This window comes from Erigeron canadensis, chromosome 2 (assembly GCF_010389155.1).
Source record: "Erigeron canadensis isolate Cc75 chromosome 2, C_canadensis_v1, whole genome shotgun sequence".
NCBI lineage: Eukaryota > Viridiplantae > Streptophyta > Magnoliopsida > Asterales > Asteraceae > Erigeron > Erigeron canadensis.
In genome coordinates, this window is record NC_057762.1 from 1,136,316 (window position 1) to 1,158,689 (window position 22,374).

General features: G+C 33.5%; 4 protein-coding genes across 5 annotated transcripts; 2 read left to right on the forward strand and 2 right to left on the reverse strand.

Annotated features, from left to right (window-relative positions):
• Positions 1-3,031: 3,031 nt before the first annotated feature.
• On the reverse strand, positions 3,032-7,123 carry LOC122588732 (transcription factor TGA1-like). Of its 2 annotated transcripts, XM_043760905.1 has the most exons (8): positions 7,021-7,123; positions 6,278-6,485; positions 5,223-5,294; positions 5,067-5,126; positions 4,576-4,653; positions 4,140-4,475; positions 3,555-3,779; positions 3,032-3,445 (listed from the first exon to the last, which is right to left on the reverse strand). In XM_043760905.1, exons 2-8 carry the CDS (start codon positions 6,452-6,454, stop codon positions 3,281-3,283), a joined length of 1,113 nt encoding a protein of 370 aa, XP_043616840.1. In that variant the 5' UTR covers positions 6,455-6,485; positions 7,021-7,123; the 3' UTR covers positions 3,032-3,280. The 2 variants fall into 2 exon arrangements, with proteins under 2 accessions (XP_043616840.1, XP_043616841.1); XM_043760906.1 differs by lacking the exon at positions 7,021-7,123 and having other exon boundaries at positions 6,278-6,553.
• A 7,204-nt stretch (positions 7,124-14,327) lies between these two features.
• LOC122589004 (transcription termination factor MTERF2, chloroplastic-like) lies at positions 14,328-15,748 on the reverse strand. The gene has a single exon (XM_043761232.1). The coding sequence runs from the start codon at positions 15,714-15,716 to the stop codon at positions 14,568-14,570; it is 1,149 nt and encodes a 382-aa protein (XP_043617167.1). The 5' UTR covers positions 15,717-15,748; the 3' UTR covers positions 14,328-14,567.
• A 139-nt stretch (positions 15,749-15,887) lies between these two features.
• Positions 15,888-17,987, forward strand: LOC122588760 (pentatricopeptide repeat-containing protein At4g18520, chloroplastic-like). Its single transcript, XM_043760951.1, has one exon. The coding sequence runs from the start codon at positions 15,964-15,966 to the stop codon at positions 17,794-17,796; it is 1,833 nt and encodes a 610-aa protein (XP_043616886.1). The 5' UTR covers positions 15,888-15,963; the 3' UTR covers positions 17,797-17,987.
• A 2,429-nt stretch (positions 17,988-20,416) lies between these two features.
• LOC122586662 lies at positions 20,417-21,551 on the forward strand. Its single transcript, XM_043758641.1, has one exon. The coding sequence runs from the start codon at positions 20,417-20,419 to the stop codon at positions 21,419-21,421; it is 1,005 nt and encodes a 334-aa protein (XP_043614576.1). The 3' UTR covers positions 21,422-21,551.
• The last annotated feature ends 823 nt before the right edge of the window (positions 21,552-22,374 follow it).

A 22,374-nucleotide genomic window follows, 5' to 3' on the forward strand; every position in this document is an offset into this window, starting at 1 on the left:
AGCAACCCTCCATTGGAGATATGAAGTATATGGTGACCTTCATTGACGACTTTTCGAGGTATGTGTGGGTTTATTTCATGAAAAATAAATCTGAAACTCTTGCAAAATTTAAAGAGTTTAAAAAGTCAGCAGAAGCGGAGACCCACAAAAGTATTTTGTGCTTACGTACCGATAATGGAGGAGAGTACACTTCAGATGAGTTCTTAAATTTTCTTCTCGAGATGAAAATTCGCCATCAGTTTACGTGTGCCAACACACCACAGCAAAATGGAGTTTCCGAGAGAAAGAACAGACACCTGGTAGAAATATGTCGAAGTATGCTTCATGCAAAAAATGTTCCAGGGAGATTTTGGGAGGAATCAATGAAGACTGCAGCATTTGTGATCAATAGGCTTCCTCAGCAAAGGTTAGCTTTTATCTCTTCATATGAAAAATTGTGGAATACAAAACCTACTGTTGGTTATTTTCGAGTATTTGGATGTGTATGCTATGTGTTTGTTCCTGCTCACCTACGTAACAAACTGGAGAAAAAGGCTATTAGATGTATCTTTGTGGGATATGATGATCAGAGAAAAGGGTGGCGATGTTGTGACCCAACAACTGGGAAATGCTACACATCTCGAAATGTTGTGTTCGATGAAGCTTCTTCTTGGTGGTCCTCTAACAAAGAGGTACTACCAGATTCTGGTATGTTCAAAGAGAAGTTAGAAGAAACAGAAATCAAGATAGTTTCAGATGAAATTGAAGCTCCAGATGGTAATCAAGAGATAGAAAAAGATGTTGGTCAAAACCCGTGGCAAACGGGTGTGTATCAAAGGCAAGAAGAAGGCGGACCAAATGAACCAGCATTAGCAAATCCCCTCAGAAGATCGACTAGAGTCCGTAAGCAAAATCCTAAGTATGTCAATGCCGCCATAGTAGAAACAGAGCCAAAAGAACCAGATACTTTTGAAGAAGCTTTTCAACATGAAAAATGGAGAAGAGCTATGGAAGAAGAACTCGATGCACTCAAAAGAAACCAAACTTGGGAGCTCATGCCAAAGCCCAAAGATGTGAAGCCTATCTCTTGCAAATGGGTGTACAAGCTAAAGCATCGAACTAATGGTTCAATCGAAAGGTATAAAGCTCGTTTGGTGGCTCGTGGCTTCTCTCAACAATATGGACTGGACTATGATGAAACGTTCAGTCCAGTTGCAAAGCTTACAACCATACGTATTCTATTAGCATTGGCATCAAGCAAAGGATGGAAGTTGTGGCAAATGGACGTGAAAAATGCATTTTTACATGGGGAGTTGGATCGAGAAATCTATATGGATCAACCAGCGGGTTTTCAAAGTAAAGATCATCCAGAATATGTTCTCAAGCTCTGAAAGGCGCTTTACGGGTTGAAACAAGCACCGCGGGCTTGGTATGGTAAGATTGCTGAATTTCTTACTTTTAGTGGTTATTCAGTGACATCTGCAGATTCTAGTTTGTTCGTGAAAGCTAAAGAAGGAAAGTTAGCTATTGTGTTAGTATATGTGGATGATTTAATTGTCACAGGAGATTATGAAGAAGAAGTTTTTCAAACGAAAGAGAACCTATTAGTTCGTTTTCAGATGAAAGAGCTTGGGCCTTTGAAGCATTTTCTTGGTCTAGAGATTGATTATAATGAAGAGGGGTTGTTTCTTCATCAGCAAAAATATTCACGTGACCTGCTAAAGAAGTTTGGAATGGTTAATAGCAAGCCAATCTCAACACCTATGGAGCCACATGCAAAGATTTGTGCTCATGAAGGTCAAGACCTGGAAGATGCAACAATGTACCGACAGTTGGTGGGTAGTCTCATCTACTTAACCTTAACAAGACCAGATATCTCTTTTGCAGTTGGTGTGATGAGTCGTTATATGCAAAACCCGAAGAAGTCTCATTTGGAGGCAGTTCGTAGAATTCTTAGATACGTGAAAAGTACACTCGGTTATGGTATTATGTTCAAGAAAGGTGGAGATTGCAGACTAGTGGGCTACTGTGATGCTGATTATGCAGGTGACCACGATACCCGACGTTCAACTACAGGTTATGTGTTTTTGTTAGGGTCTGGAGCAATCTCTTGGTGCAGCAAAAGACAGCCAACTGTGTCTTTATCAACTACCGAGGCCGAGTACCGGGCAGCAGCTATGGCAGCTCAAGAGATCACTTGGATCATGCTACTATTAAAAGAGCTGCATCAAACAACCGAGTATGGTGTTCCACTGTACTGTGACAACTTATCGGCAATACGATTGGCTGAAAATCCAATTTTTCATGCAAGAACTAAGCATGTGGAAGTTCATTATCATTTCATCAGGGAGAAAGTTCTGCAAGAAGAAATTAAGTTGGAGCATGTTGGAACAGGAAGTCAAGTTGCAGATTTGTTTACAAAAAGCTTGGATGGCGTCAAGTTGAAAAGCTTCAGTGAGCATCTTGGCTTGATGGGTAGAGTTGGTGTTGAAGGGGAGTGTTAAAGTATGCAACACCTTCATCACGTGGGAATTTTCAATTTCTAAGCTATTTAATTTATGTTTAATTGTTATTTGCTAGAATAAAGTGGGTTACCTAGTCTTATGGGTTGTCCTAGTTTTTAGGAATATGGAGTCATGGGTAGTCAGTTGAGTAAGTCATGGAGTCATGAGTTGAGTAAATCATGGAGTCATGCTTTTATCTTTTAGTTTATGTTTGTAAGCCTATATAAAGCCATGTTTTGTTTTTCATTAATCATTCAGAAAAAGCACATTTACAGTGCAAATCGTGAGTCCCTTTTATTTCACTTCTTTATTCATTGTGAGTTGTATTACCTGCTATTGAGAGTTGTACTTTTCCTTTACAAAGTAACATATCAAACACTACTTGTTTGATCCTTTGTTCAACACAATATTACAACGTTCATATATTACATTTTGTATGGAACATAGCCCACAAGAACATGAGTAGTACATATCTCTATTTTTTTTATGTTTCTCTTATAAACTCGTTTCTCTTCTAAAATACCTCATGCTACAACAAAACTACAAAGTTCCAGAATCAATATCTTTTATATAACTTATTACACAATGGTCAACCTCCCGGATATGCATACATACATATGTATATGCAAAACATTACAAATCATCATATTTACATTTTCCTTAATTTGTGGAACATATAAGCAGACTGATAGAGTAGGCATTGGGACTGATATGAGCAGAGTTGCTAGCTAGTAAATAACTCTAACTTATAGTACTAATATATGGAAGCTATCATAAAAACTCGAAAAAGAGGCGATTCATGAAAGTACAGTTGCTGGGTTACGAGGACGTGAAGACCAAATTGAACTTAGTACACGAAGACGTTGAAAGTATTCACCAAGCACAAGCAACGCGTTTGCCGCTTGAATCAATGTTAGGATCTGATACATTTGCTGAAGTGTCTGCTGTCGTAGGTGATCTGCCTGCATTTATTTTTGACGTTTGGCTTTAGAAAGAGCTAAACATGGTCAAAACTGTCTTTTAGAGTCAAATGCATGCAATTTGACTGAAAAGGGACTAGTTCTAAGTTACCTGGTTCAAGAAAACTTCAAGTGCCTCAAGCCCTTTCATTGCGGAATTCATCTGAGTGGTGTAACTTCCGGCTCCAGTAATGTCAATCGTTATGCTCTGGGCAAGGGTTTGTTGAAGCTTTTCCAAGCCTTGACTCAGCGCCTCCTCAGCTTGCTCACATGATTGTCTTAAACTTCTTGCCTTCATAAGCTGTGTGTCCGTTAACTCAAGCTGTGGCATTAGTATCTGTTGAAAAGATAATATAAAAATATTATTACTTCTAGCAGGAACTAGAGCCTGACTCTTGAAACTAGAAGTAAAAAATGGGCAGGCCCGGGTAATCAGTATGGGTCAAATGGGTCATTATCTGATACGGGTTGACTCAATATACCTGTTCAATTTTTTAGGGTCTTTTTAAAAAATGATTCCTCTTAGTTTTTGAATGTAATGAATCTATTGATAATGCATACCAACTATTAGATGACTCCTCAACCCGTTTTCTTTAAAAGTACCTTTTACCCGTTTGAGATGAAACATTACTTGAATCGACCCATTTATATATATATGGCGCAAATTTTTCACCATCTACTTGAAAAAAGGTCTTACAGATAAAATCTCAGATGGCCGAAAACCACCAATCCACTGGAAGAACCGCTCTACCGGAGTTCTCCAGAGTCCATTCATCAAATAAAAAACATCTGCCTTCGCTGCATCAGCCTTCATTCGGAAAAGGTCATAGTAATGGTTCAATCCACTATCGACATATATTTGAAGCTCTATTTCACTTGTATGAGTCAATAACACCTTCCGAAGATCGTCATCTTTTCTCCTTTGCTCTGCAACCCATAGTTCATACTCCATTTCAAATGTAGCAATCCCTGAGTTAATCACATTACTGGATAACATATTGCTGCTCGTGTTCAACAGACCCCCGTATACGCCCTATAATCAACCAATCAATTACTGACATATCAGATTCAGTTGGGAGGTGGACAAGTTTGATAATCTATCGACACCCATGTAGAAAAGATAGTAACTTGACCTGACGTCGAGCCCTCTCAAGCTCTTGTTCTAGTTGAGCCAGTTTCATGCGACCTGATTCTAGTTGTTGAACATATGCCTGACACAGTATAACAAACAAGAATAAGAATTAAGTTTGAGTTCATAATGATAAATTCTAGAGGTGCAAAATGGGTGGGGCTGGAAGATTGGGTAACGGGTCAAGGGATTGGTGTCATTACAGACAGTTTACTTCTAACAGTCAAACAAATATGGTTCAAAACACCTGATGTCAAATATCATTACAAATGTCATATTAATTCAAATCACAATCTGATTTTTCTAGTTACTTTTCTTTAGAGGTTTTGTGCTTTAAAAATAAACTTTAGACTGCTTTGACCCAATTGACCCGCTCCTATTTAAGCTGTATTTCTTTTTCTTGTTTGTCTAGTTGGACACACAACATGATCCAATCAACTCATACATAAGTAGATGAGTCAAAATCATCATCCCGAATAAGTTATTTTCTTGTACCTTTTTCCTCAACCGACTTTTACGTGCAGCTTCACGGTTTTGTGCTAGGCGTCTTTGAAGCTAAAACCAGGAAGAAATATAAAATATCAATCAGCTAATGCACATTTGAGCACAAATTCTTTATGCATACATTTTGTCATAAGATGGTATCATCACCTTATCTGAGATGTTTCTTGTTGCTCGAGCATCTGGTGAAGGTCCTAATGATTCTTGAGAAGTGTATTCAGTCTAGAGAGTACCAAAAAGATCAGTACCATAAAAAATATGAGTGCTATGAATTCAACTTTATAGCCAAACAGAAACTCTGTTAAAGTTTTATGTATTTGTCTAGTAGTAGTAGTAACTGCTCAGTGCCGCCTTCCGCGGGTTTTGAGCCCCAATACCTCGACGGTGTATGGGGGAGGTTAAGATGTAGGCAGACCTTACCTCTACCTAAGTAGAGAGGCTGCTTCCAGTTTCTACTTAAATGGTAGAAAAGGCCCTCCAACCTTTGCATGGGATGAGGATCGAACCCATGACCTCTGTCTCCAGAGGCAAGGGTGTTTACCACTGATCCAACCATGCTGCTTTGTTTGAAGTATTTGTCTATATAACAAAATTATTTAGATATCTTCTACATAAAGTGCTTAAATACTAAGTTATAGAAGATCAACATACTTAATAACTTTGTATTAATATACTACTCTCTGCATGACACTAATATATTTTTAATTATTAATCTATTATATGAATAACATCAATTAAATAGAAGCAATAAAAATTTGAGGGGAAAATCAGATTAGCATGGATAAAAAGTTTTTGGCCTTTAACTTTCGGTATAATTTCTAATATGGGTAAATGGGAAAATTTGATCAAAGCTTGTTGTATTTTATGTACGGCATACTGTTTTGGAGCTTTTTAATAAAACCTTTTAGAATAAACTCAAAAGTTTTAGTTCGTGTATCCAAAAGAAACTTTTTAACACTAGAAATAATCATGGAAAAACTCTCTCTATTATGCATAGTACCAAATCTAATGATCAAAAAGACCAAAAACACATCCTATAATAACAATTAATATTCATATACATGTAGATAGATAGATACATGAAACAGTATTAATCATGAAGAATTAATCCGAGATCTATAATTAACATGAAACTAATTAAATATTGTGAGCTAATAATCTAATTATTAACAAATTCAAATTAAGGACGAGAGTTGAAGGTCGACCTTGTTGGCTGCTAGCCTTGCATTGACCTCAGAGATCATGATATCATCAGGGCTTATATTCGGGGGGCTAAGGTTAGCTCCGAAAGCCTCCTCCCACATGCTAATCTGTTGCAGTGGATCGTATATTCCCATCCGTACTCTTGACGTCGCAAATTGTGTTGAAGTTGTAGTTGCCATATCTATACTGATGATCACTCACTTACAACTCCTAATAATAAAAACAAAATTACCATTCACAAATGAGTCTAGCAGTTGACTTTTTACGTTTCAAATGATTTTCCCTTTGATTTCAATATTATTGACATATACAACTATGTAAAAAGTTATACATATAGACACAATTTTAGACAACATAAACAAACAAAAATCTTGGTCAAATATCCAAGTTTGGACAATACTACTAGGTTTGATAAATCTTTGTAAAAGGTCAACATGATTATTCCAAGAAAGCTATAACATCCAAACTACTAGTATGACATAAAGTTTAAGATGATCATTTTCAAAACACATGGTAACGGATTAATCTTCATACATCTTAATTAGTCAAAGATCGACTCGCTACCCCATGTAAACTGAATACGAAAAACCTCAATTGTTTACCCGTTTGCAGTCTCACTTATCAACAAAAAGTAGAAGTTTTAAAAGGAGCAAGCTATATCAAGAACTAAACACCAGAAACACATATTCAGACACATAATTGACAAGAAAAACTATGAAGAGAAGAAGGTTGTGAAAAAACTAACCTGTGCATGAATGGCTATATGACTAAAGCAAATCTTGAAAAACAAAAAAGATCCAATTTTGTTGGTGTTTTTATAAACAAGAATTTAAGCCCATTATTAAAAATATTATTATATATAAACTAAAGTGAAAGAACAATGGGAAACATCAAATGATATATACTAAAAATGAGATGATATCAGAACCATCCATCATCCATATAGCCTAAAAGCAAAAACACCCAGTTGTGTAAAGAACAAATTAAATTGACAAGTTTAGCATTAGTTTAATAAATCATGACAATAATAAGTGTTATCTTTGCATTTAAAAAATGATCTTGCAGCTTTGCCAGGTTCAAGATTAATATAGAGAGATACTTGTACAAGTTTTTATGCTACATGTGTAAGTATTTAAGATATTTGTTTCAAACTTTGGTGATTTTTAACGGGGGAAAATAAATATGCTGCTAGAAGCATGGAAAATTCATGTTTTGTCTCACAAACTCCCCCCATGAAAATCACATGTTTGAATATAAAATCTCTCTCCCTTAAAAATCATGGTGGAAGCATGCCGCTAAAAGCATACTAGTTAACTCTTTTATAATAATAGAATCGAATTTAATTAGTTAATTATTATATCTGATATATAGGTTTTGGCCTTATGCCTTTTGAATGACATGGAAGGTTAACATATACTGTACTTGAAAATGCGCACCAACTCATTATTTTCACTATTTTTGTATACACTATTGCCCTAAAAAAAATTAAGTAACTGTTCAGTGTCATTTTCTACGGGTTTTGAGTCTCAATACTTCGATGGTGTATGGGGGAGGTTAAGATGTAGGCAGATCTTACCTCTACCTAAATAGAGAGACTGCTTCCAGTTTCTACCTAAATTATAGAAAAGACCCTCCAACCTTATACTCGATCCCTGTCAGGGGTAGGAAAAAGATAAAATGTAAACATATTCACTTCTACTCAAAAATAAAAAAAACTTTTTTCGTAAAGATATTTAGATAAACAAGAAAATTAATTAGCAGGTTAATGTAAAAGAGTTTAGTAATCATATCCATAAGCAAAATCTTACCTTGCTACATAAAAACAGAGAAAAAACCCAATAATACATACTTTAATAAATAGTAACTCATTTGAATATATAAAACATCAACATAAAAACATAATAAGTATACCTTCCGCATAAAAACAAACATGTGGGGTGAGAGAAACAATTTCTAATGACATGTGTAAGAATTCATCTAATACCATCCCGACAAGTCATAGAAGCAAATAAGGATGGTATTAACCCGGCATACATACATACATACATACAAGCATAGTTGTCGACTCGTAAATTTCGATTCGACTCGAAATCTGATTTTTTGAATCGTGACTCGAATCGTAAGAGTCAGGATATTTGAAAATATGGTATTTTTATAATTATGTGCAAGTATTTATTGTAGACGTATTATAATGTATTAATGTATTAAGATACTATTATAATCAAATCAAATTTAAAAGCATATAATAGAGTTATGATTAAAAAAAATATTAAAGTAAAAAAATAAAAAATATATTTTGTGACTCGTGACTCGACTCGGGACTCGGAACATGACTCGGACCGACTCGCATCACAAAATACGAGTCATGTTACGAGTCTAAAGTAAAGCGAGTCATCCCACCAAGTCACCTTGTTTTTCCTTTGTTTTGACTCGACTCGTACGAGTCAGCTCGTGACTCGTACGAGTTTAACAACTATGCATTCACGTAAAAAATAACTAGGAAATTCTGAAGCCCGATGGGCCCAAGAATAATAACGGGTATTAATCCACAGTACCCCTAAAATCCATAAAATATGCAAAAAAGAAAAAAATAATACCTACATATGAGATAACGGATGCTACTCGGACTAAGTTACAAAATAGTAGACCGCCAAGCTAACGAGAAAAGTTACTCATATTTTTTTTAATAAAATACATTCACAATTTTATTTAAGCTTAATTTATTAAAAAATGTACTTTCCCATATGAAACATGTTTACAATTTATTAAGTTTAATTTAAATTCAGTTCACTAACAATTGGACTTTTTTTTATTTTGTAAAATATTTGCAGCTTATTACATTAAGTTAAAACAATCGATATTGTATTAGAAAACAATTTCGTTTTACTCTTAAGCATTGCATTATAATTTAAATTAGAAATATGTAAACTTCAAAGGTACATAACAACATATGCATTTAAAATATCGGCATATAAAAGTAATTTTAATCTTTTTTATAATTATTTTTATTTAATCTATTGACATCGTTATTTTCATTTAATTATACAATTAGTTTAGTATATGTATACATAGAAATAAAATCTAATCTAATACTCGTATAATATATAGAAATATACTTTCCAAAAACAAAAAAATACATCTAAATATCAACAAGATGGTAGTTGGTCCAATAGACGCCAATTATCAAAGCTTTTCGCAAGAAAAATGCACAAAGTTCACGCAAATCGAAAGTGTACTTCCTTAACCAAACGACCATTTCTCTCTCTCTTTTTCCTTCTTTGCATGTTAAGAAAATCCCAACAAAAATAACATAAAAACGTACCAAGAGAAGCGGAATCACATATTCACATAAATAGCGAATTCCGAGTAGGAGCCGAAAAGTTTGACTCGACGCTTTTTAACACGACATAAACGTTAACAACTTTCGTGTATAACTTCAATAGGCTTCGTGTCTTATCCAGACCCGAGACCTGTTAAGACTTGTTATGACATGTTAAAGTTATATATATATATATATATATATATAATACTAAGAATGGATATTATGATTTGATACGCAAATTATATTAGTTAAGATGTCTATGAACTTTATGAACTTTGTAGTGTTAAGAACTATTATTGTTATGCATTACTTAAAGTTTGTAATAATTTTTGTATCGTTAATATTTTAAGTATTAGTCAAGAATTCTTTAAAATGCATATTAGCAGGTTTCTTAACAAGTCGTAACATGTGTACCTGTAATTTTCGTATTGTGTTCGTGTTTGAGAAAAATGATACGATTAATTAACAAGTCTTCGTATTCATGTTTGACCTTAACATATGTCTGTTTTTACAGATTTCGTGTAACCTGTTATGCCAACTTTAACTCTAAGTATCTTAAAGGTATGTGTTAAAATTTGATCGATCATTCGATCACATAAAATTTCATATTTCCATTTTTTCTTTTATATATCTATTTAATAATAATTTCTTGATTCTGGCTCGCTTACCAGTTAATCTTTAGTTTCCATGGTTTAGTTAAAAACATATTACACTTTATAGAAAGACAAACTTATGATTAACTCGAACTAAGGTCTAATTCAAAGTCTAATCCATGCACGCTACTTCAATCCATTTGGCCCACCATCATGAAAATGGTTAGAACTTCCTGTTTTAAACACGTCTACTCCTGATGATCTATATATGCTTAACTAGATTGACAACTTTTTCCCATTGTTCCTCTTGGTAATTTTTACTAGATTTTAGACCCGTGTCCAACAATAGACACGGGACTTACGATATTATTAATATCAGATCTTCATACATTTAACAATTGAAGTCATAAAAGTTTACAATTTTGAATATATATATATATATATATGATTCTAATTGTTATACTTTGCAAGTTGTAATACAATAATTACATAAGACATATTGATGGATTTGTTTGTCATAGTCATTTCACAAGGCAAATGTTACAATATTTTATATATTATAATTTTTTTTTGAAACCAGTTATACTCATAATGTGATATTAAACATACTTGTGAAAAATTAGAGAAAAATCGAGAGTTGTGATTGGTCAATAAACAAACTAATTAAATGATGAAATATTATAAAAAATATTCTCAAGTTGATGGGACTAAATATTATAAAAAGTATAATTTAAGTATTTAGGGCTAAAAAATATAAATTATTAATGGAAAACAAAAAAGTGTAAATTAGTGAGACTTTTGCTACAAAAATTAATAATGATTATTAGGATTATGATGACAAAAGCGAGAATCAATTTGACAAAAATTGATCGATATATCAACACTTTGAGTTTTATATTAAAATATTTTTTTCAAATATATTCATCGAAGTTGTCTTAAAATGTTAATATATTTACATCAAATTAATTAATTAATTTTATGTTTATATGATAAAACATACTATTGGATATATATATTAGTTATTATTCAATTGGATATATATTAGTTATTATTCAATTGGATATATATAGAGATTATTTTATTGGATAAATATTAATTATTATTTTATTAGATATATATTAATAATTATTATTTATTTAATATATTAAAATTATTTGGGTAAAAAGTGTAAATTTGTGATGGAGACAAAAAGGTGTAAATTAAAGTCAAAATTAAAAACAATTGTCAACTTTAAAAAATCACACTTGGTCGATAATTTATTAGAGCAAATGTGATTTAGTATAATAAAAAATTGCTTTACCAAGTTTTATCATCTGGTATAAATGATTTTGATGATTTGTATACTATCTCTCACATGCTAACCATACAAATCTTGGGCTTATATATAATAAAAATAATAATTAATGCCATGATGTGTAAGTCATAAAACATGTATAAAAAGAAAAGGTGTAACGTCAGAGAAGCATAAAACATGAAATATTAATAACAAGATAATTTCAAGTGGCCAATAAGACCCAATTTCATACTCAGATAATGCATTTTTGAAAGATTTAATATAACGGTTAAAGCTTGCTTAAAAATACCCCTTACTACTTTTTATGATATATTGATTAACTTAAAATAAAATAAAATAATAGTAAAAAGCAAATCTCAACCCTAACAAGGATCAAATAACTTTGCTTCCCTGTTTTGACAACTAATGAAGTGTAAGTTGACATAAACAACAACAAAAGTATAACCCAAAGTGTAGTTAACAAAATCATAATCATAATGACTCATTAAAGAAAAAAGTGATTCTAGATCCAAGAAGTTGGAAAGGATTGATACCTCTAAACCTAACAAACCAATTCACTTTGTGGACTTATAGTAAAAAGTTTGTGAGATTTGCACTAGCAAAACCTTGGCTTTTAAGGTTGAACCAACAACTTTTATAGTGAATATAAATATATATATATATATATATATATATATATATATATAAAAGAATGTAACCATAATCTTCTCAATTTAAACAAAAATCGAGTTCAAATTATAATTCATAAAAATCGTTTACAATAAAAAGAAAACTTTAGCTTAAAAGCATGTGACAAGTTGAGAATGAGAATTGTTGGGTTATATTGGGCATGGAGGAATATAAATGTTAAGTCAATTTATGTGTAGGTGATTTATAGAAAAAGATATCAACCAATAGTGAGTTGGTTCCTTTGTTGAATGGGTGGTGTGTAAAGAAAATTGAGAGTGACATTTGCCCACCAAATAGGGACCCTAAGTTTTAGTTCATAAAGATGAGGGGATTATGTGCACATCACTTCTATTGTGGGGAATCCCTTTGTAAAGATTTTTGATACATTTTAAAACTTCATACGAGTAATTTTTTAATGGCCAAAATACTTTTTTCGTCCATGTGGTTTTTCAAATAAACACTTTACTTCCTCGTCGTTAACTTTTAGCTAAAATCGTCCTTGTGGTTTGCATTTCGTCCCTGGATCCGTTAATCCCCTCACATACCTTGCACGTGAGGGGCATATATGTTTTTTCACCCATTTGTCCCTATGGTTAAGTGCAAAATTCGTCCTTATGGTTTGTTATTTTTGCATTTTTCATCCTTGTATTTAACAAACTTCCAAACAAGAATTTAATCAAAAACCAAAACAAACTCAAATCAAAAACCTATATATACACCTACATTTGAGGATCTAATTTAATACCAGCCGATACAACTAATTTAAATTATTTTATTTTTAAAAAAAAAAATTATAAAACTTATTACAATTTAACAAAAATAGTCAAAATATGATTACAATTCACTAAAAAAAAAACAAATAGGTACTTTATAACAAAATACAAGAAAGTTCACAAATTACAAAAAAAAATAACATTAAAGTATTATAAAATTAATTTTTAAAAAAATTCAAAAAATAAAAAATGTGAATACCGGAAGTACCGGAACGGTAATACCGAAAATATCAGAAATAGTTGTACCGGGTTACTCTCCGATATCGGTATTACGGGTAATACTACCGGTATTTAAAACATTGTATGTGCATGTTTGCATTTGAAAGTGATTGACCAGGTCCTCAAATGTAGGTGTATAGGTTTTTGTTTTGTTTGAATTAAATTGGTACGGTAATTTTTGTTTGTTTTGTTTTTTTGAAAATTTTTCCTGGATTTGTTAACGACGAGGACGAAAAATGCAAAAACGATAAACCACAGGAACGATTTTTGCACTTAACTCTATGAAAAGACGAAAATGCCCTCACGTGACTTGCATGTGAGAGGGTTAACGGCAAAGTTATAACGGCAGGGACGAAATGCAAACCACAGGGACGATTTTAGTCAAAAGTTAACGGCGAGAATGAAAAATGTTTATTCGAAAACCACAAGGACGAAAAAAGTACTTTTGCCTTCTTTAATTATGCATCAATCACTAGATTGTGGCTATCTTCTAATCTTTCTTTAAATCCTCTAATAAATATACTTTCAGAACTAAAAATACAATTAAATATATCTTACTAAGAATACGAGCTGGTACATGTAGGGAACAATAATATGTGTTCCATCGATGGCTGTCTTGATTCCATCAAGTTTTACCTATCCACACAATTTATCCACCATGGACTAGAACTTAGTGTTTTGGTTGATGGATCATCTCGAATGAAGTTAGTTGAAAAGATAAAAGTCTAAAACCAATTCGTGTATAGTTTTTGAGCCTACTTAATATTGTAAACAGCAAATTCGTACATTTATATAACCACATTGTCACATATCTATACTTAATAACAAAACATCTTATTACTATCTTCTTATAGTAACCCATCAGCATCTTGATCTGCCTTACAGATTCGAGTTTATCTACGACAAATGAAATGGTGGAATGCTAATATAAACATAAATGATTTATATAGATCTTCAAAAACAATAAGTGAATTATAAATAGCCGCTAGACTTGTGAAACTTTGCTGGAACTATGTGGCTCATAAAAGGTGAATCGATGGGTATCCAATCGTGATACCGGAGGCTAGGGTTGCCGCCATTACCCCTTATTGTTTAAGTCTATACACCCCTAAATCCCCCGATGGCGATCATTTCCTTGTTTCTTCTCACACCACATATATGGAGCCCAAAATGATGAATAAAAATGGTCAAAATAAAGATAACATAGCATAAACATCAACAAAGTACCACAATGTGTTCTTAGACTTTCTATTCATATCAAGAGATCTTAGCATCAGATTTCTGTAAGTTTAATCACACCGCTAAGTAACATCATAAAGAAAACTAAGACAAAAAACATAACTTATAAAAAGTTCAAGAAAACATACAGGGCAACATCGTCAGTCACGCAAAGCACCAGTTCTCAAAGATCATTAAAACAAGTTATTTGATTTGCTGCTTGTAACCAGTTGCCTTGGTGTAAGTTTCATACAGATGAGGCACACCTTCAGAAAACGGCAACACATAATCTTTCACAAACTTCTCTTCGGAAAGAGCAACCACGGAACAAAGCGAAAACTTGCTCTTCAAAACCTTCTTCTCTTTCAAAACCTCCAACACGTTATACCTAGGTATAACCCTCCTTTTTAAACTATAAACAATCAGTTTCGGGTGAGTGGACAAATACGCAGCCGTATAACCAAGTTTGTTCATTAAAAAATCCAAAGTAAGTTTCATATTATCCTCGGACAGTCTCAAGCAAAACGGTAAAGCTACAGTCATCTTAAGTATTTCAGAATCCAACCACCCAAAGCTTCTAAAGATTCCAAACTTCGCATCCAACGTCGCTTGAGTCATAGAAACAACTATTTCAATCCCATCAACAAATCTTGGAGATTCAGCCGAAATGCCTAAAACCGGTTCAACTTTCTTAATAGTTGCATCCAACCACTCAACACTTTGCAGTAAACAACCAGGGTTTCTTAACAGAATTAATTCAATCTTTTCATCAGACAAACCATGTTCTTTCAAAACCGACAAACTAGCATTCACTTTACTCGTGAAATTCGTCGCCAATAACCACCACGATCTTTGTATAACCTTGATCACTTTCTCATCACTACTTAATAATTCCCTCAAATAACTTATATTATCACACAATCTGGTACTTGAAATACTTGAAGATACAATTTTTCCAAACAACTTTCCTAAATCTGACCCAGATAGCCCTAATTCCTCTATAATTCTTAATCTGGGTTCTAGGGTTTTATCAACATTTGTGGTTAAAATCTTGGGGGATGAACATACAATATTTTTGATCTGGGTATTATCAAGATTACATTTTTTTAAGAACCCAATAACTGAAATAGGATTTTCAGTGGATTTAAGATGACTTACTTTTGTTGAAGCAGAAAAGGCTTCATCTTTTGAAAACCCAAGTGAGTTTATCAAGTAATCCGCCATCAAATTGGGCCGGCTGCTGCTGCTGCTGATTTGTGTTGAATAATAATGTGTCTGAACAAGAGATTGCAAAATGGATAATTGTGTGCTGCCATTTTTGTTTTTTGATTTTAATCTAAGAATCCCCCACATACTTTGAGGTTTGAGAATTTGGTCAGTCTAATGCTATTTTTTATGTTGGCAGAAAAAAAAGAAGTTATGGACTTATTCGAGTTTTTGTATTCTTTTTTGAATTTTATTTTTAATAAAATAAAATAAATATTGTATTTAAAATTGAGCTTATTTGCTGCACTTCATAAACTTCTATCCAAATTTTGCAAAAACAGAAACAACTTCTCCTAATAATCCTACATTTTTTGCCGGGAGAATCATCATAAAAATGTTAATTTCACCAAATCTGAATTTCATACAATCAACACCATTCATTCTTGATATTCATATTCACACATCTTTAAACCTCATCCATAAACCCTTAAACAAGCCACCTAAAAAAGATCAAAACTTTATCTGTTTTTCATCAAATTCAAATCATTTTCAGACACACCCACATCATAATTATTCACCTCCTTCTTGTTCTGACAATAATAGTAATAATATTGGTAATTCTTATGCTATAAATGGCAAGAATCTTGGAACTTTGCTTCATTATTGTAATACACTTAAAGAAGTTAAAAGATTACATGGGGTTGTTACAAAGTGTTGTGGGGTGTATCTTGATAACAATTTGATTAGTGGGTATGTAAGAATGGGGTGTTTGAGTGATGCGCGTAAGGTGTTTGATGAAATGCGTGAGAGAAATGTTGTTTCTTGGACTGCTATGCTTGGTGGGTATTTGAAACACGGGTTTGAAGACGAGGCGTTGAGGTTGTTTGTTGACTTTGTTGAGAGTGGGATCCAGGCGAATTCCAAGACTTTGGTTTGTCTTTTGAATTTGTGTAGTAGGAGAGTGGATTTTGAACTTGGGAGACAGCTTCATGCGTGTGTGTTTAAAGGGAATTTTGGGAATTTGATTGTGGAAAGTGCTGTGGTTTATTTCTACTCACAATGTGGTCGTTTGGATGAAGCGTTTCGTGTGTTTGATAGGATGCGTGAACGTGATGTTGTGTGTTGGACTACGATAATAACAGCTTGTTCCCAACATGGACAAACTGAGGATGCTTTCATGTTGTTTTCAAGGATGTTGTCTGATGGGTTTGCACCTAATGAGTTTACCGTTTGTAGCGTGTTGAAAGCTTGTGGGGAAGAAAAAGCACTGAAATTTGGGAGACAGTTGCATGGAACCATATTTAAAAAGCTATTTAAAAACGACGTTTTTCTAGAGACTTCGTTGGTAGATATGTATGCAAAATGTGGCGTGATTGAAGATTCTAGGATTGTGTTTGATGGAATGAGAAGACGAAACATGGTTACCTGGACTTCTATTATAGCGGGGTATGCGCGCAACAATCTTGGAGAAGAAGCCATCAATCTCTTTAGAGTAATGAAAAGACGTAATATATATGTTAACAAGTTAACAATGGTGAGCCTCATTAGGGCATGTGGGAGTATTAGAGCATTACAAACCGGTAAAGAATTGCACGCCCAAATACTCAAGAATAACATTGAAGACAACATTTACATAGCAAGCACCCTAGTATGGTTGTACTGTAAATGTGGAGACTACTCATGTGCAAATTACGTGCTTGAGAGAATGACTTTTAGAGATGTTGTTTCTTGGACCGCTATGATCTCAGGGTGTGCAAGGTTAGGGCATGAATCTGAATCTCTTGAATATTTAAAAGAAATGTTGGGTGAAGGAGTCGTTCCAAATCCGTTCACATTTTCTTCAGCTTTGAAAGCGTGTGCTAGATTAGAAAATGTTTGGCATGGAAAATTGATACATTCATCAATTTCCAAATCGCCCGCATTGTCTAATGTGTTTGTGGGTAGTGCTTTGATTAACATGTATTCTAAGTGTGGGTATGTTGAAGATGCATTAGAAGTTTTTGACAGCATGCCGGAAAAGAATTTGGTTTCTTGGAAGGCAATGATCGTAGGGTATGCAAAGAACGGGCTATGTAGAGAGGCTATGAAGCTCATGTATCGAATGGAAGCCGAAGGTATTGAAGTAGATGATTATATACTTGCAACTGTTCTCACTGCTTGTGGTGATTTTGAATGGAAAGATGATGAACATCCGTCCAAATATCGTTTGCAGTCAAATGATCGATGATCTAAATAAGCCCTGATTATTGTACCATGAAAACTTTGTTTCTGTAAAATATATCGTACCGTATATGTGTTGTACTGTAAAGTGCTAGTTTATCAGGATAACGTTTGTATATAGGGTGAAAAGAATTGCCACCACTTATTTGATTTATGTACCATAGCAATTTGTTGCAATCAGATTTGGTTAGTACCCGACAGATAATAGTTTCACGTTTCAGACTTTGAATATGGGTTTATACACGATGTTGTGTTTTGATTACTGATTTAAACGAAGGTTGGCGAAACAATTCTATTGTACTTTTATGTAGTTGGAGATAATTCTAATTTGCTAACTTATTGATGATAGATAGATTAGGGAGCTCCTGAATCAGTTTCCTATGGTTACATGACTTTTGCTTTCACGGAATGATGCACTAGCACATTTTGTTTTAATTAGATTATAAATTTGTCCTAGTTAAGACTGATCATACATTTTCATCCTAGATTTTCTTCATTTTGACATTTTTCAATTTATTATTGATCTTGTAATCTCGGTCATTAAGTTTGTGTAAATTCTACAGAAGTACTATTTTGATGTGGTATTGCAGGACCAATTATCTTAGACTCGGATTCTTTGAAGAGCACTTCTTTCTCATATCGATCATTCAACTGATCGTCATTCCCATTCTGTCTAAAGTGAGAGGGGTTCTTAGACAGAGCATCAACTTTCTAGTTTTATGTCTATGTTAATGACATGCTTGGCAAAATGGGTGGTTCAGGCGGGTTTGGGTTACGGGCCAAAACAAGTACAAGTCAAACGAGTTTGGGTCAAACCGGGTCATTTCAGGAAAATGGTTCAACTGGGTACAGTCGGACCAGGTCAATTTGTATATGAATGTTAAATTAATAATCACCCATCTAATAATATATACATACATATATACTGAATGTTTCATTAGTTTTAATAATCACGATCATTAGTAACAATCTTAGAAACTTTCGTGAGATCATTAGTAACAATCTTAGAAAGTTAGTTTCAGAACAAGCCGTGGCATGCTGGTTCCAAACTAGATTTCGTGAGATCATTTAATGCCACATAACCTAGATAAGCTTAAAAAGGTATTAAACTCATAAAATTCAAATTTCTTCATATGGGTCATACTTATAACCATACTATAAACTGTAAGCAGTTTAAAATCTTAAAGATCAAAAATTTAACTCCACATAACTTAAGTTCATAAACTCCAAAACTGAAGCTGATCCATGGAAACAAGAACAATGATTGAAGTTTATAAACAAGTGACAATAACAATTCAAAATACCAATGAACTTTAGACCAAACTTGTTAGATCAAAACACCAATTCAGCCACCATGACGAGCATTTTCTCTGGTTACATCAGCTTTCAACTTCTGATACGGCCAGAGTTACAGTGACGGCTGTATCAACTATTGTTGCTCTCTGATATTTACACAATATAGTAAGCCCAAATCATTTCACATGCATCAAATGAGGGATAAGTTCTTTCAATTACATAAGGTATGCCTATGAAACAAAAAATATTACTGTATAAAACTACATGGAAATTAGTGGACATAAAGTTATTTCATGACTGATATAAATTACTAAGCAATACTATAAGGATGAGCTACTGGTAATAGTTCAGAGTGGTAGGAAACAGAAATTTAGGAAACAAAGTTGTGCAGGTCCATTATATTTAGTCATAATAAGACTTCAATGACGTTTAACTAGCACCCTATCAAGCGTCAATGGTTTGGACTGTTATTGTGTGTCGGACCAGTTGTGAGTATTTTTGACCATATATGTCAGCCAGCACCATGGAACATAAATGTAAATTTTTGAAGTAATTGTCAACCATAGCTATAAAAAGTTGCAGACTCGTGTCCATATAAGCAGACTTATGGAAAGACTTATCCCAATGGTGTATAAGAGTGTCAAGAAAAGTATAGGCGTGAAGGGACAACCTCAACACTGCAACATTGTTGACTTCTACCTGTAAGGATATAGTTACAAGTACCGACAACAAGAATGTAAAGACATGGCTCTGGTCACGACTAAAAGAAGTCTTCTAATGTTATTACTTGTGGACTTTTATCAATGATTTTGTTACTGGTCTGCTCTAAGATTTTTTGTTAATCACAGTTATCGGAAATAAGCATTTACCCCAACAGACTCTTTAACCTTGTCTCTTAAACATAGGTTAAGTAACTACCTAACATACTAAAGCTTCAATTACATAAACAAAAGTGGAATATGTTGAACCCGTTTCATTTTTATAGCTCAATTATATAACCCGTTTTATGTTTTTGAACTGTCTCATTTCTATAATGATTTACTTTATTATTATGTTAAAGCAGATAGGAAAAATGGACGTTCAAACATCTAATATGTGTGTGAGAAAACTACATACGGGTCATGCTATGTAAGCTGCTTTTCTGCAAACATCAAAACTTCCCTTTTCTTTTCTGCCAACTTGCATACTTTTTTTGAGTCAAGTTCTTGAACCTCAGTATGTGGGTTCTACGATTCAAATCAAGAAAACCAACACAATTATCAACTCTGCAATCTCTCATTCAAACACATTATTCAACACAAATCCACCCAATCAGCAGCCAGCCTAATTTGATGGTGGATTTCTTGATAAACTCACTTGGGTTTTCAAAAGATGAATCCTTTTCAGTCTCAACAAAACTTAGTCATCTGAAATCCACTCAAAATCCCATTTCAGTTATTGGGTTTTTTAAAAACTGTGATCTTGATAATACCCAGATCAAAAACATCGTACGTTTTTCCCCCAAGATTTTAACTGCAAATGTTGATAAAACCCTAGAACCAAAACTTAGGGCTGTACAAGACTTAGGGCTATCTGGGTCAGGTCTAGAAAACTTGTTTCGAAAAAGTCGAAATATTTCGAGCAAAAAATTGAGTGATAATGTTATATTTTTGAGGGAATTATTGGGTAGTGATGCAAAAGTTTGTAAAGTTCTTCAAAGAACATGGCTCTCTTTATCCGAGCAGAAAATGTCACATAATTTGCAGATATTGAACAAGTATGGATTATCAAATGCTAAGATGAAAACTCTAGTCCTACAAGATCCAAATGTTCTTCTAACAAAATCTAAATACTTGGAATCAAGCATAAAAAAAGTTGAACCCGTTTTCGGGATTCGACCCAATTCTCCAAGATTTGGTGATGGCATTGAAATGATTGTTTCAATGAGTAAATCGACGTTGGAAAGAAAGCTTCAGATCTTTAGAAGTTTTGGGTGGCTGGATTCTGATATACTTACAATGACTAGAACTTCACCGTTTTGCTTGAAAAGATCCGAGGCTAAACTGAAAGTGTCTTTGAACTTTTTCATGAATGAACTTGGTTTTACGGCAGCATATGTGGCCACTCACCCGAAACTTTTAGTGTATAGCTTGGAAAAGCGGGTTATGCCTAGAAACAAAGTACTGCAGATTTTGAATGACAAGAAGCTGTTGAAGAGCAAGTATTCGCTCTGTACAGGCATTTCTCTTTCTGAGAAGAAGTTCATGAAATATTTTGTGTTTCCGTATCAAGAATGTGTACCTCATTTGTATGAAGTGTATACTAATGCTTCTGGTCATCATCAGGCAATCAAATAACTCAAGCTCCGACTTCATGTAATGATCATTCAAAAAGTATTTTACATGACTAAATGTGTTGCCCAGTCATTGTCTGATTGTACGTCTTATTCAACTTTCTGCCAGTCTTGGTTCTTTGATAGTTAGCTGCACCAGCATTATCTTTTTCAAGAATTGTTAAGGATTTTTATATGCTTGCTAAGTGGTTGTGCGTAGACGTCTGTTTGTTGTTGTGCGTTAGTGTAATGGTGTCATGTTTCGAGTCATGGTAGTTCGGAATCTGTGATGCTTAAAACCTTAACGAGCAATGTTGAGTTTGTAGTCCTGCAATTGGGAGTGATGATAGATTACTTAGAAGTGGCTCTAAAAATCAATTTATTATGATTACTAAAACACCAGTTTTAATTTTCTTCTCGTTGGTGTAGACTGTAGAATGATGCACTAGCATATTAAGACAAAATAAAATAAAGTTGCAAGCCTGAATTACATAGGTTTATATTTTTGTTCTTAATGAAGACAGTTATCATCAATTATCGGTATCATGACTTAGTATATTCATTTTCTTGTAAATGTTATTGCCAATGTTACTGCTTTGTAGAACAAGTATTGTGCATATGGTAACTTGTTTCAATGTGGTATTGCAGACCCGATTAGCTTAGATGAAGACAGTAAGGTGGATGAGCTTAAACGGGCAGCTAGTTAAAGACAATAGCTTTCTGTGTATATATGATACAAAAGGGTTAAAAGAGACTAATAACATCAACTCATTAAGTGTCTAATACTCTTATTATACCATTAGATTCAATTGTTTGTAAACATAGGTCTAAACAATATTTGAATAAGTTGCACATAACAAACTATGTCATTATCTTAACTTCTATTGTTCCTTTGATTAAGATGTAACTCATATAAGGCATTATGATAAAGCCAGTAAAAACCAACCAGAGAAGCATCATTATATGTTCATCTCTTTT

Bases quoted from the DNA above. Each gene is read 5' to 3' on its own strand.
- LOC122588732 (XM_043760905.1), bottom strand. From the start codon at position 6,454: ATGGCAACTACAACTTCAACACAATTTGCGACGTCAAGAGTACGGATG. The intron at 5,127-5,222 runs GTGATGATACCA...TCCTGGTTTTAG, and splicing joins CAAGAAACATCTCAGATAAG to CTTCAAAGACGCCTAGCACA. The intron at 3,780-4,139 runs GTAAGACCTTTT...TCTTTTCAACAG, and splicing joins GGCCATCTGAGATTTTATCT to ATACTAATGCCACAGCTTGA.
- LOC122589004 (XM_043761232.1), bottom strand. From the start codon at position 15,716: ATGTGGGGGATTCTTAGATTAAAATCAAAAAACAAAAATGGCAGCACA.
- LOC122588760 (XM_043760951.1), top strand. From the start codon at position 15,964: ATGTTAATTTCACCAAATCTGAATTTCATACAATCAACACCATTCATT.
- LOC122586662 (XM_043758641.1), top strand. From the start codon at position 20,417: ATGGTGGATTTCTTGATAAACTCACTTGGGTTTTCAAAAGATGAATCC.